Genomic DNA, 15,390 nt, shown 5'->3' with positions numbered 1-15,390 from the left:
AGTTCTACTGCTTTTATCCAACCATTTTTCTTTTCCACGCTGACACACCAGACACAGATTTAATTTCTAAAAAAGTCTGTTAAAACAGTAAAACACACCCCAAAAAAATTTAAGATCCTGCATAGCCTTTTTAAAAGCTATGCCATGTCCTTCTCAGACACAGCTAACACAGCCTCCATTCTCCCATGCTGCCTTATCCTGTGAGGGTGTCCAAGAGCTTTCTCCAGCAGCACATCTGCACACATACCCTCTCCTTAGGAATACTGTAACATTAACATTCTTTATCAAAATGCATCTGCAAGGAAGAAGGCAAGTAGATGGCACACGCATTGTCACATCTGTTTTCCCTCAAAATTTGGCACAGGAAAGTGATATTAACAGTGATATTAACATGACACTGCTACAAACCAAATTCCTTCTCCTGTAACCATCTGACTCTCAGCCACTAGCCTGAAAACTTAGCTTGGAATTACTACTTCCTCTTCACTTAACTACTGCAGGCCACACAAAAATTAAAGGGATAACATCCTCAAAAAAGACCATAATTGTGTGCAGTTAAAGGTGTAACACCACCCGTCCACACATACACGATGCAGGAAGGAGTGTCCGCAGGGCATGCAAGCACTAATAACTGGATAATCAAAGAGCATTAGACCACGTGCCCTAAAAGCTGAACTTGGCCCTGGCTGTACAATAGATGCCTTTGTCAGCCTACAGATGTTTCCCAACCTGTTCCTTTCTCCACCTGTGTCCCAGAAGCACACAGCAGCTCTGAAGAGCACAGCAAGAGCAAGTGCTCTGCCCAAGTGCCACCACAGTGCCCAGCACACCAGATGTGTGACTGACTGAGTTGGAGCTTGATTCTGTGTGCTACATTATATGAAAACAGACATTTACCTGCATGACAAGGGAATGTGTAACACAAGGATCACATCCAAATCCCCAGATTGCTTTTGGTTTGCCTGCTCATTACAAAGAGCACAGCTCCATGCTGTGCTAGCCAAACAACACTTTTTTCCATGTGAGCTGCCTTCATGAGGCTCAGGAGGTCCCAAGAAAATCCCCCCACACACAACACAGACTCCCCCATCTTTCACCACGCAGAAATCAAAAGCTGGTCTAGGATCTCAGCACCTGCCAGTCTGCAGATACACTTGATGTAAGGCAGCTGTGACTATTTTGGGGAGTGTAGAAGAGCTTCATGTGTATTGTGTTATGCTTTCAGCCAAAACAAAAGTCAGTTTCAAGCACTCACTCTGCTTTTTCTCCCTTCCATCTTGAACTGGAACAAACCATATCTGCTACTCCATTATTAGCAAAGCAGAACTGTTTGAGACAGAATAACAGGCTTGACCTTTACAGTCATGTGCAAACAGATTCAGAAATGTTTCACTCTGGAAAAAAATCGACATGACCAAACCAACTCAAATGCCACAAGTTAGCCTTCCAGACAGCCTTCCAGCTCATAATCCACCTAAACAACCTAGAACTAGATTACAACTGAACTAGATAACAACTGAAAATAAAAGAGCAGCTTCTACAGAGCAGCAAGTCACATGCAATAACCAAACTAACCAAGACCAGTACTGTACATGTCACTTTTGTCTCATAGGAGAACAGCACACCCCAGCAGAAGTAACCCTGCACCAGGTATACTACATTCATAACACCTGCCAGAGAAATAAGCTCTCCCAGAGTTAAAAACAGGGGCCACACCTCGTGGAAACACTTCGAAGTACTAAAGTCCACAGATCCATTACAACGGCATCTCTCTCTATTTACCTCTCCAGAAAAAAAAACAACAAACAAGCTCCACCTTGAGAGGAGATGAAGCAGTGTCAGCCATACTGCAGCCTGCTTCCAAATTTACAGAAGCTGCTGGAGCTGCAAATCCTCACAATGCCGTGCTCTGGGGACCAAAAATGACGGCTTAAGAGGTTAATTGAGGTGGGGGTAAACAAAGGCCAATAGTAACTTATCCTGCACAACACAAAGTTCGTTGACTTGGATTACCAACTGAACTGCTGTTGCTGAGACATAAGGTAGAAAAAACAACAACCACAACAGAACATTCAAGACAAGCTCAATTTCAAAAGCGGTTTGGAAAAACTTAAATAAACAGCATGACTACCTACAAACACACAGCACAAGAGCTCACAAAACAGGACCTGGATTCCTCTCAATTAAGGCTACATTTTTCTTAGGCCTCAGCTATAACAGTATGAATGTAAGAGGCAAACCAAATCACAAGTGATCAAGTACTTACAAACACTACATACCAAGTAGGACAGTAGAACTCACAAGCAGCTCATTCCTTCACTGGTGTAAGACACTGGAGGAACAGTTGACTGGCTCAAAATAACCAGGTGGGAACTGTGTGGGCTAACAGGGTGAGCTCTGCAGAGTCAGACAGCCACTGCTCCTCCCCTGCCCCACACTATAATGGTTTCACTGACTCCCTCCCTGCCCCAAAATGGCGGCAACTGACCCACAGCCGCACCCAAAATGGCGGTGACTGACCCAGGGCCTGCAGCAACTCAGACCTGCTGAAAGCTTTTGTCTGGGAGAAAGGCAAGCTGACCCCCAGAGCAGGTAGATGGGGAGAGAGCTGCTGACCCTCTGTGGGTTGATGAGCAGTTTGTTACTGAACCTCCTGGGAATTTGGTTGTTTCTCTGCACACCACCTAGAAGGAACCAAGCTACCTTTGCTATTGAGAGGCCCCTTTTCACAGATGTGCTTTAACCACCATATCTACTAAAAAAAGCAAGCATTCTACTACACAAAGATGAACTAATCAACTTATAAATACTTAAAGTACCTAACAGATGAACTTCATACCACTTGAGTGGCCTTTCCCCTGCCTCTCTAGCCCTAGACACAAGGTCACTTGGAAAAGCAACTCTCCCCCAAGCCACAGCAGCAGAGGCCCAGCCCCACACAGCCCCGGACTCACTGCTTTATCAGCCTGGACGACAAAAATAAACCACTGTGTCCACTAGCACACCACTTCTTTCCACACACCCCAGGGCACAGCAAAGTCAGAGCACAAGACCAGCCAAGTGTCATGCTCACTCTTTGCTGTCCAGAGCAGAAGAGCTGCTTTGCATCCCCTCTAGGTACTTCTGAGAGTTGGGGCACGCAGAACTACCCAGGCCTCCTTCAAGGAGCCTGGCATCTCACCTCCACGCTCCTCAGCAGTGCACTGGCTGGACAGAGTGCAAACCGCTGCGGGGGAACACTACACAGCACTGCTTTATTTTGCTAAGATACAACAGCATATGCCCCACAGCTCCATTAACCAATTCTGAATGAAAACAAAAAGCAGATGATGACCATCTTTCCCCATCCACAAATCAGCTTCCAAACCAATCTAGTCAATTTTGAGAAGGAAGAAGCTGGAGAGTCCTCCAGCCTTTTCTTTAACAGCTGTAACTGCCTCTTCCTTGCTTCATCTGCACTTGTTAAAAACATACCCATATATTCAATTACAACACTTCCCAAAACCTCTTTGGTCTGCTCCTGGTGCAAAGACAACTTAGAGCCAACTTAGAGAATTCAGTTTCACCATCTCAAGCCCTGCCAAGCAATCAAGACAGAAATGAGCATCTTGCAATGCCTACCTTCATAACAGGCAGAAAAATCACTTTTACTGCAGTTATTAAGCAAAAAGGACTTAGTGAAGTCCAAGTCAAGACAAACAAGTAAGTAGTATCACTATGTCAAGCCACAACTTTCCATCTCCTCCCCATGTAAGACAATATTTTGACAACTTGCTAATTTTAAGTTTCATTTTCACTCTTCACAACATAAGCTGTTCTGCATTGACATTTTTAAGCATGTTTCATACCTCACCATTTCCAGTTTGCTGCAATTTCTGAGGTATAAAGTCTTTTTCAATACTGGAGTTCCCATAACTTCAGTTCCCCAAACACCACCTCAAACTTTGAACAGAGAACTCCCCCTATTTTCATTAGATTTCACTTTCCCAACTTGAGCTGCGTTGCAAATACTCTGCTTCAATAAAAAGACAAAGCCTTCAACTCTGTATCAGACATTTATTCCACATATTTCTACCTTGCCCTCAAAATGGATAGGAATTGATTTTCTACATCAAACCTTCAGTCAAATTAACTGCTTTTCCCATCTCTGAGAAATAAAACGTAAAAACACATACCTCCATCAAAAAGCACACTGACCACTAGGCTATGGAGGCCAAGAAGTCATCACAGATCAGGTGAGTTTGGAACAAAACAAACCATCTAACAGCCTAACTACAGCTGAAGACTACAGCTCTTCAACTTCACACCCTCTTCAGTCAAAAAGATGCATTTCCTTTAGATAGCATTATACTTTATTCAGAACAACTGGATAATAATGCTCCACACTTCTGCCTTTAGAACTTTGCAACAAAACCATTTTGTCAAAGACTACAGAAAAACATCTGGAGGGCAACACCTGCATCAACATGGGAAATCTGCACCAAGATCCAGCCCTGCAACCCAGGAAGGTCATTACAACCCCAGCTTCTCAGTATGACCACTGCCAGTCCTCCAGTTCCCAGGAGCCTCCATCCTCCACAATGCCAGGAGCTGCCTTCCTAAGATTACTCAGAGCAAAAGCTGGAAAGAGGGTGGGGGTTAAACAGCTTGCATAAAACAGACATATCATGCTATTAATTCTAATAGCTAATAAAAACACAATATACCACAGCTCTGCTAACAGAACAGAGCTGTATCTCCTATTAAATAGATTTGTTAAGATCTTTAGATTTGTTAACTAGATCAATCATTAATGCCTCATAACACAAGCTCTAACTTGGATGGCTATTAGCATCTTAAAAGCTATTTCATCAGCATGAGTAATAGGAACTACCTGACAAGTTCACAAGCTTCACTTAAACTCAGTTTCAGAAACTGAAAGAAAAAAATGCCTTGTGCAAAGAGGACAGGAAAAAACTTTTCTCCACTGCCCTCCCATGAGAAAGATTATTAACCAGGGGATTTGTAAAGCATTCAGCATTAGTTACAGGTAGCAGTATGACTAATGTAGCAGCAGTAACACACAATTCTTACTATTAATTGCTACTGAGGCAAGGGATTGATTGTCAACGAGTTATTCCCAGATACAACGCTATCTCCTGAGCCATAAAGCCTGGTGTCAGTTCGGAGCACCCGAGCGCCACCGGGACACTCAATCAGAGAGCCCTTCCCCCGGCACACACCTGCGGCACACACACACCCCCTGTCACAGCCCAGCTGCTCCCCGGCAGGCAGAGGAGCTGGGAGAGCCCGGCCCCTCCTATTTCCCCAACCCTGCGCTTGTGCCACCTGTTCCTTTCTGATCCTCCAGGCCCCTTCGGCTCCTCCCTACTGACCCGCTCCAGGGACAGCTTGGAGACTTTTCTCAGGATGCAGCAAATTTCCACTGCCCCGACCCTTATCAGTTCTCATCCTAAGCATCTAGACTCAAAACACCACATAAAACCTGAAGAATAAAAAAAGCAGTAGAAAACATCTTTCAGACTCGAAAGTAGGAAGTTAATTCACACAACAGTCACATGGTAAATTTGGACTTCCCCTGGCCCCCAAGGGCTGTCAATTTGTTTCTGCCAGCTACAGAAAAGAAAAAAAACCCCATAATCTGTAGTGACTCTAAACACAGAACATTGTGAGAAAACTTTTAACAATCTGCTACACTGAACAAAGCACTATAAAATTTCTCTCCTCTCCACTACATACATTTTCTGTGACACCACCTCAATTTGTTAAAGAGTCTATTGCCTTTTTTTTTTAATCTCCATGTTGCTATCAGCCCAGCCAAGACATGACCTGCTGTCAGACCTTCTTGCAGTGACTTGGAAGTAGCTCCCAGCAAGGCCAACCAGGTATGCAGGTGGCTAATTCCTGACACCATCTTCATAGCCCAAATACAAAACACTGCATTCCAAATATTGCATACCAAATCCACTTTTCTATGAAAATCATTCCTAGACAGCAATGAAAAGCTAAGTGCCACTTTTGTGCTCCCATGCCAATTAGTGATATTATCTGCATGCACTTGCTAAAACCACATCTTAAATCTCCACCAAGAAATGCATAAAATCAGCGAAAGTTAACTAGTGTACTTACACATAAATATATTTACAAAGTCTAAGCGACACACTGATGAAATCGACAGAGATATATTATTTCACCCACAACATCCTAAGCAGTGCATTGTAAACATTCAGTAACTATGAAATATACAGAACTAGCCCTAAACTCAGTGACCTGGGAAGCAAATGACTCTTTACACATCACATCAATTACCAGCTCTGGAAGACAAACACCACACTGTTTCCCACACAGTGTGAAAAACTGTGCAAAACTCAGTGCAAAACTCAAAAATGGCTCTTCTGATGGTGTCCCATGCCAGCACCTAGTGAAGCAATACAGCTGAGAAAGTCCAGCCAACCCCATGGCTACAAAAACCCTACAACTCTTCCTCCGGTCCCAGTGCAAGTCCGACGACACCAAGTGCAAGTTCACCACAAGAAGCACAAGCCGAGAACCCTGCAGCGAGGGGAGAGGCTCCACAGCACAACCTGCCAGCACTGCACTTCCACCCGTGACACCAATCTGCTGCCTTACACCAAGAAAGACCAAGAATTTTATTTTGTCGGGTTTGTTTGCGTTCTCTTCCCTCACCGTAGGGGGCAAAAGCAAAACATGCAGCTGACGGAGGCGCCGCTGACACCTCACCGCGCCTCACTCACCCAAGGCACCGAGCCGGGGAACCCCGAGCGCCCCAACGAGCCCCCGGCCCAGGGAGCGGCCGAAGCAGCTCAGCCCAAAGCCCCGCAAGCCGCTCCCCGCGGCCGAGCGACTCCCCGGGGCCGGGAGGGCCCGGCTCCGGCCCGTCCGCGCCGCCCCCGGCCCGCTCTTACCTTCGGCAAGCGGCTCCTCGGGGGTCACTTGGTACCGCCCCACCGCCAGCGCCCTGCCCAGGGCCACGCCGCTCCCGGAGCCACTGCACGCCGTCCCGCCGCCGCCGCCGCTCCCCTCGGACTTGGGCATGCGAGAAAACTTCTTCATGGCGAGCGGAGCCCCAGGAAGAACCGGGCAGGAACCGGAGGCAAGCGGCGGCCAGGGGGTGCCCCGCTTCACATGCCGGCCGCAGCACTCGCTTCTCCTCGCCCGCCGCCGGCTCCCAAAGGGGAGGAGGAAGGAGGAGGAGGGGGAAGGAGGAAGGAGCAGCCACAGCTCCGGGCGGCCGGGGAGGCTGAGGGGACGCCGCGCGCTGTGCCGGGAGCGGCCGCCCCGCCGGCGCGCGGCCTGACGGCGCAGGCGCGGTCCTGCCCCTCACGAAAGTACCCGCCCGGCCGGAAGTGCGGCCGGCGCTGCACGTGCCGCGGGAGCGAGGCGCGAGCCCCCCGCCCCCCCCACCGCGGTTTCCCGCTCGCGGGGCCCCGCGCGCTCCCTCAGGGGAAATGGCGGGAGGCGCTAAGGGGGACGCGCCCCGGGGGGGGGACACGCACCGCGCAAAACCCACCCTCACGATGTCCGTCGTGCTCCGCCGACCCAGCCCGGACGTGCCCTCGGGAAGAGTGTGTGGGAAGCAAAGCGGTGTGGTAATGATCGCCGTGGTAAAAATGGTTTCCCACGCCCGGGCCTGTGGAGCGCTTCGAAGAGAAACCTCAGGGGGGTGGTGGAGTCCCGTTCTCTCCTCACCTGGCTGCTTTCTGTGTCACCTGCTCAAGGTGACCTGGCCCTGGCAGGGGAGCTTGACTGGATGATCTCCAGAGGTCCCTCACAAACCTAACCTAAAAATATCTTCATCTGGGAAATATGTGCGAAAAGTGTTGATGATGGGTATAAATTCCAGTGGTGTGCCTACGCATATACTCTGTGCAAAGGTGTGAGGGTGACTGAAAAGAAGGGGTGGGACAGGGCTGAAATGATGGGTCTGTACAGGTAGCCATCAGCAATGAAATTTAATACGAACATTTCCCCTCTGTTGAAGTATACTGACATTGACAAAACAAACCAGGGAATTTACCACCACTGATTCACAGGCTGATTTCACACAGGAGTCCCTCCCCCACCCCATACAAATAAAAATGTAGTACTTGTGTGGTTGTTTTTTTTCCTAACCAAATGAAAACATACACAGTAAGACCAAAACTGGTAAAGAACGCTCTATCAGTTGTTGCCATCTTATTTCAAATCTCTCATACCTTCTCAGTGATTTCTCATGGACAGCTCCTCACAGCACTGACTCCTGCACAGCCAGCAAACTCCAGCTCTCTCCTAACTCACTCTTCTGTAGCACTTGTCTTCTTATTGGACACAGCTGTGGCCCATTAAGGGCAGGCCAGTTCCTAATGTTTGGTGATTAGTACAGCTGCAACTCGTCAGGTGTGAGACTACCTTCGGCACTATTTTCTTACATTCTATCCCTCCACAGTCAGTCTCTCATAGGAATAAATGAAGCTGGATTTTTGGGGTTGGCAGTGGTAATTTAACAAAACAATCTTTCCTGCTGAACAGGTAAGTTTTGGATGGATATCACTTACCGCCACTGGTTCAGTAAAAACGGAGAGGTCTGAAGTACAAATCTTTGGGATGATGTTTTGGTAACCAAATTAGTTTCAACTTAACCATGTTGCCACAATCTTAGTGGGTAAGAAAATAACAATGTGTCTGTATTGAAGGGACAACCTGTCACGTATGGAAAGCACTGATAAGCTGTTTGCATGGGCAGTCCCCTTTCTGAGGTCGCTGCTGTCCTCTCAGTAACAGCAGATCTGTTTTTCAACAGCATACAGAGATTAATTTGCAGTTTTCCCTGGGAGAGAAAGGAGTTTTCAGTGGATGAAAGGAGCAGAGTTCTGTGAGATGACATAAGCAGGAGTGTTGTGTTACTAAGGGCATTCCTACAGTGAGATATGGCTATGCCTCTTAAACATTTAATGATCTCTTTGAGAAAAAAATGCAGCCAGGTTACGAGCATGTACATTTGGTGCCACTGACCGCTGTGATTTTGGTGGTGCTCAGTAAAAATAATGTATTTGCTAAAAGCCACTGTGACTTTGAGAGTACAACTGGCTTTTAGGTTACCTGGTAAGGTTTTATTTGGCTTTGGTGTCCCCATCCCCATCCATGTGTTCTTGTTTTTTTTAAAGTAAGAGGCTGAATTATTGCAGGAGTTATTTATGGGCCAGAGAAAATGAGCCCTCTTGTTACACTGGGATTAACACTGCTAATCTCTGTCTTGGCATCCTGGAGAACACAGAGGTCTCCTCCTGGACATAGCTGGCAAATTAGTGTGTTAGCAGTGCACACTGAGCTGCACTGCTGAGCCTGTAGTGGCTGCAGGGCTGGCTGGTCTCCTGGCAGGAGTCTCCAGGAATCTCTACTGCCTCACAGTGTTCCACAGCACCTTTTGCCTCAGCCTTAGCACCAAATGGGTTTTTCCTGTGAGATGCCAGCATGTCTTCATGTTAAGGAGTCCCTTTTAAGTGTAGAGCAAGGAAGTTCAATAATAGGGAGGATTTTGACAACTCACTTAAAAATACAGGCCCTCCAAGCAGGTAACTGAGTGATAATTTTACAAATGTGAATAGGCCCCCTCTCTTTTGTTTAAATCCTCACCTGAGCAGAGCAACATGGTGACATTTCTAGAAGCTATATTAATGTCCAGAAAGGAGGAGTTGTGAGTTGTCTTTCACTGAAGGTATGAAACCCAAGGTAAACTTTGCTCCCTCTGTACTGAGGTGAAACCTCTCCTTTGGTTCAGTCACAGCAGGAATGCTTTGGCCTCCTGCATCTGCAAAGTGTGCAGCAAACCCCACCTACTTATTGCAACACGTTTGGCAGTAAGACAAACGGATCAGAAAGGTGTTTGCACTACTTAAAAAACAAACAAAACAAGTTTTAATACCTTGAAAGCACTCACAAGCAGATATTTTCTGATTGGTGTAAAACAGTACATGGTCTGAAGAAAAATCTGGTGATAAAGAACAAAAATCAGAAATACAAATCCTGAATTTAGGAGAGATCATTTGGGGGGGGGGGGATGGCCTGTGTAATGTTTTTTTTTCTTAAACTGTCAACTTGATGAATCATGAAATCATAGGAGGTACTCAGATTTCATTAAAAAAAACCCAAAACAATATGACAGTGGAGCCAATACTGAACTTTCACTGCATGAAAACAAAGTGCTGGTCACCTGCTGTGTATGTCTCCATCACAATATTGGAAAGTTTTGCTTCTTCCTTCTTTTTACTGCTTGGGGTCTAAAATGTAGATACATTCCTTCACTTTCAGTAGTTGTGTGGCGGCAGATCTGTGTGGCATATAAATGACCCACTTCCTGGCCCTGTTTGGCACAAAGGTTCTGTCCCACTTAGTGTCACAGGAGCAGGTCTGGAGGGGATTTTAGTACAGCAGTAACTGCTCTCCATGTGCAGACTGCGAGAGGCACTGCTTGTGTCAGAGAGCATATCCATAACTGTGTTTATTTCCCAGCTCTGGAAAGCTCGGTTCCCAGCCGTGGGCACCTGCCTCGCCTCAGAGCTCGGACAGCTGTCCTGCCCCTGGGAGCGCAGTGAGGCAGCTTGGAGCAGAGGGACTCACCTCCCTGTGTGAAGCACTTTGCCATCTATAAAACAGTGCTGTGTTTAGCTAGACCGCTGTAAAACCTTTAAGGGTTTGTGGAGGAAAGCTCTAGCTGAGAACACTGTGTGAACATGAAACACCAGATATTTCACGTGCGCTCAGAGTGTGAAACGTGACGGTTTAATCCTCTTTAAACTGAATAGTTCAAATGCTGGCACCTTGATTACTGTTTATCGAGCATTTCTTTCCTCACATCTCTCCCTTCTCATAACTCTTTCCTCTGTACAGTACATGAATTTGTTTTAAATCAATCCCATGAGGATAAAACAACTTCCTGCAAAAATATTGAAAATCCATTACAGAAAGTATTTATTAAGGCAAAAGAGAAGTAGAAAATTTCCTTTGTGTGGGTGTTGTTTTGGAAATGTCTCTTGCTGCTTCTGGATAAACTTTTTTCATTCTGTATACCCAAACTGAGTGTCAGAGACAAATGGAAAAAAATCTAATTTTATAGAAAGATGTCCTTTATGTATTAAAACATTGAAAGAAATTGGTAATAGGGGATATCAAGTGTTCAGCAATTATTGCAGCAAATTGGCTTTTTGTCTTATGTGGGTATGTGAGGGTTATTTCCTATTTTGTAATAATTCAGTCAGTGCGAGCAAAACACTGTCAGAGAGGGGGTTTGCCCAATAAGCTCTTCTAATTCATTTTCCCCTCTTACTGCTTCATTGTTCTGCTGTTTTGCTTCTGGTTCCCTGACAGCTGTGAGAAACATCATTTTACACATTTAAGTAGCTGTGCAAACTTTCTATCTCAGTGAATCCTGTGTCTTAGTTTTGTACTGCTGACCTTCATGCAGTCTGGTTTAGGCACAGTTACTGAAACCACACAAAATGTTTATGATGAGCTAAAAGCTAAGAAAACCCCAGGAGACAACTGGTTTGGGCTTGGGTTTGCATTTTTTCTAGGATGAAGTCATATCCCAGCTCCACATCTTAAAGCTAGGAGTAGTAATGAAAGGCTCTTTTGCTTTGCTTTATTATAAATATAAAATTATATATACAAAATTGCAGAAAGAGTTTGGCATGTTGTGAAATATCTTGGCATGGAAAATATGGATGTGTGGGGAAATAAAAAGCAAAGAAAAGGAGTGGAATCACTTGGAGCAGAGGGGTGGCACAAATCAGTCAGAAAGCAAGTGCATCCTCTGAAGGCTGCTTTGGTTCAGAGGGTCTGAGCAGCCCTGCAGGCTTTGCGGTGACCTTGTGAAGAGAGACAAATTTTCATTCCTTTCAGTTTCTATCATCTCTTCTAATCAGGACAGAAACAAATGGAGCTGTGGAAAAAACTAAGCTGCTGATTTCCATCTTTAAAATGGAAACAAACTGAGGAGCCAGCTGGTGAAAATATTCAAGGTGCAAATAGCTGACATCAGCTGTGGTGAGTGACACCCAGCACAGCTCTCATTGACACTGAGGTCAAGAGTCTTTTATTGCAACACGAGATTCAGTCATCTGTACTGCAGCCAGCGTTGGTACCAAACAAAATATAAATTCCTTGTTGAGATGACAACCCCTGGCCCATTCAGTGAGGCAAAGTGGGGAAAACAAAGGCAAATGTGCTGGTAAGAGTCCTTGGTAGAAATCTGAAGGGAAGGAATTGCAAAGAGCTTCTGAGGGGCTCAGAAATGTTTGCATCTGACCTGGTAAATTGCTTTACATTAATAATAGTCTGTTTCCTTTCTGGAACAGAGCAGTCTCCTGTGTTTGTGCTGATGACCAGGCTCTGGCTTCATTTTATATGGTAACATGTTCCTGCTCACTGTGTGAGAGCCTTCTGAGATCCCTGGATTTGGCCTCCTGCAGTTGAGCTCTTTGCCTTCCCTTGTCCAGGTTCCTGGTCATTCCCAGCTCACCATCAGCCTAGTTACTTTCACTCTTACTTAGAAGTAAGGCCTGATCTTCCCCCTACTTACTTTTGCAGTCCTAAAAATGTCTAAGGAGTTTATTTTATAGAAATGCAGTGTGGCCTGTGCAGCCTTTTTAAGGAAGGCTGCCATCCCAGCTAATTCAATGAGTAAGTCTTACAAAGTTGTTCTCTTCCTTGAAAAAGTTACTCACGTGACTAGAACACGTGGCCTTTCTCAGCAGTTCCTAATCGTGGTTTACACTGCACAAAAGGCCTGCTGACAGTACTCAGAGATCTGGGGCGGGGCAGAGTGTTCCCTTCCTGAAAGCTAAACTTTGTTACAAGAAAACTAAAGTGCCCAAATGCCAACACTAATACTGCTTTGCTGCTTCTACAACTGCTTTTGAGATAAAAAGGACAAAAGGTGAAGGTCAAGCACAAGTGATTAGCCTGAATGGTATCCTACTTCCAGCAGCATACAAATTTCACTGTAGCATCCTTTGTTTAAGTACTTTTGAGAACTAAATGCATTACTTCGTAAAAAAGTATACAAGTGTCACTGAAAACCCCCAGAGGCATTGATACATCCCAGAATTACTTGCAGCAGTGAAAAGTCTTGGAAGAGCCACAGGCATTGAGGTTCAAGAAATAATTTTATTGCAAATCCTTTTACTGTTTGCAGAGGTAGATTTTACTGTTGAGAATTGTTCTATAAAATGAACAATGGCCTTTTCCCTCTCTCACTCCCTCCCTCCCTCCATGTATTTTTTGAGTTGTAGACAACTGCAGTAATATCTCTGGTCATTAGTCCTTACACTAAAAATTCTTAGTTCTTGATATAGTCTTACAAGCTTCCAGAAAGGGGAACAAGCTCCCTGGAACTGAGAGCCTGGAAAGAAAAAATGACTTTTGGGTCACAAGTGAACACTGTGTGCTGCTGCACGTGAAACCACACTGACTACAGATGTCACTGCTGGCTGACTTCTACCTTTAAAGTCCCACTTATAAATACAGTTATAAATACTTGGGCCCAAGTGCACATTAAATGGCATGAGGGAGTCTCAGGCACAAGATGGAAGTAACTTTCTGTCCTGGATAGGAGAGATGGTCCTGAGGGGAAGAACTATGCTGGATGTCTGTTCATTTCTTTTGATGTAAGGGCTGTTACATAGGAGAAATTGGTCAGTGTTTGTCAGTGTTTACTACTAGGAAGACAGGAATAATTAGTCCTAATCTACAGGAGAGAAAATTTAAACTAGACAGTGAGAAAACCTTTCCTGTAATTAGAGTGTAAGGAATCAATAGAAGAAAACTCATTAAATGCAGTATCCTCATCAAAAAGGTGGTGAAAGCTTTAAATTTTTCCGTGTTCTATTGATTCTCTTTAAAGGCTTGATAGATAAGTGTTTGTTCAGAGCAGGTTGAAGTTGAATTGTAGGTGCACATAGTGGAGCTGAGTATGTTCATCTGAACTCAGTATTTATACATATGCATTCATAACAAGGAAATGCTGTGACTCAGTGGAACTTGATGTAACCTGTAACAGAGATGTTATGAGCTTTAGATCTAATAGTTCCAGCCCACAATGTGCTGGCTGCTTTCTTTTACTCTCCTGTTCATCTGTGCTTGATTGGAATGGGCCTTCAAGCTGCTATAATGTGGAATTTACTGTAGACATTATTTCAAGTTTTGTTGCAAAGTCAATAAAACAGTACAGGTTAGCTTACAAAGCACATGAAAACTAGATTTAATAGTAAAAGAAAAAACTACTTGTGTGGCAGAAGGACCTGCATAGGGCCATTAATCTGGATTTGTGGCAGGATATATTTGGGAAAAGGGACTGTGAACTAAACCCAGCAAGACTGTAAAATGTTTTCCAAGTTCACTTTTTAAGTTGACTAGGAAGTTGAAAGATGATTGAAACAATCTGACAAGCCTTCAAGATCTACTTTTTTTTCAGAGCATGCATTGGCTTTCCAATTGTATTGGTTTTGCCTATAAAATTGTGTAATCGGTTTTAAAAAGATCCTTTTTGCATTTTTCCTGTTTTTTTTTCTCAGTTTGCAATTGCAGTAACAATTTCCCTGCAGGACTCTGGCCTATCACTTCCTTCTAGCCTTTGATTAGTGTCTAGGAAATGCCTACACCTAGTCACTTCTGTTTAAACAGAGCTGTCACAAACCATAGTAATGCCATAATCTTTATGGATTCAGACTTGCAGTGTCCTTGAGAGGAGATGAGTAAAAGCAATCCAGTGATCCTTGAACAAAACCTGGGCACTGCCCCTGTAAATGCAGTTGGTGCTGCCAAGGCAGGAGCACTTGATGCTGCACCCAGCAGGCCTGGCTGTCCAGGGTGAGGGGTTCATCATTCATGAGTGATTCCTACAGACTCCCAGTCCAAGTGCACCACCAGAGGGACATCAGCACAGACAGAAGGGAAGGAGAGAGTCGGTGGAGGTTTGGTAGAGCTGATTGTCCTGTGGGAGCAAGGGCACAGTTTGAGGCACAGCCCAGCTGTGCACCGTGCCAAGTCCAGGTTTGGCAGTGAGTTCTGGCAGAGATGAGAACACGGTACGCATCAGCTGATGCCTCAGACATTTGCCACTGCCTGTAGTGATTAAACTCTGGGGGCTCACGTTCACTCCAGCGTAGCAGGACCGGTTCAGACGTAGCTTAATTAAATCACTGCTGTGTGCACACCGCTCAAGCAGTTTCTAAACTGATGTAATTAAATCCACCAGGGCAGAGTCTTTATTCAAACTTCTGCTCAAGTGCTTCATCTGTGATCAAAGAGATCATTTCTCCCTGCTGCCTGTGTGCCCTGGGTATCCATGGAGTGTAGCAGGGCATTCATGTTTATTTGTTGCTATCCTGCCCT

General features: G+C 45.2%; 1 protein-coding gene across 3 annotated transcripts in view; it reads right to left on the bottom strand.

The window, feature by feature from the left end:
- BMP2K (BMP2 inducible kinase) overlaps positions 1-8,261 on the bottom strand; it is a 50,112-nt gene extending 41,851 nt beyond the window's left edge. The window contains exon 1 of one of the 3 annotated variants that reach the window (XM_059469981.1): positions 8,217-8,261. Coding sequence is in view for 2 of the 3 variants with exons in the window: in XM_059469980.1 (XP_059325963.1) it covers positions 6,927-7,074 (148 nt within the window). In the remaining variant the exon portion in view is untranslated. Of the gene's footprint in view, positions 1-6,926; positions 7,275-8,216 lie in introns of those variants that run through there. The other 2 variants (XM_059469980.1, XM_059469979.1) reach the window with 2 other exon arrangements.
- Positions 8,262-15,390: the final 7,129 nt, after the last annotated feature.

Source organism: Ammospiza nelsoni, chromosome 4, assembly GCF_027579445.1.
Source record: "Ammospiza nelsoni isolate bAmmNel1 chromosome 4, bAmmNel1.pri, whole genome shotgun sequence".
Lineage (NCBI taxonomy): Eukaryota > Metazoa > Chordata > Aves > Passeriformes > Passerellidae > Ammospiza > Ammospiza nelsoni.
Note: the sequence above shows the minus strand (reverse complement) of the source record. Positions and strands in the feature narration are given on the sequence as shown.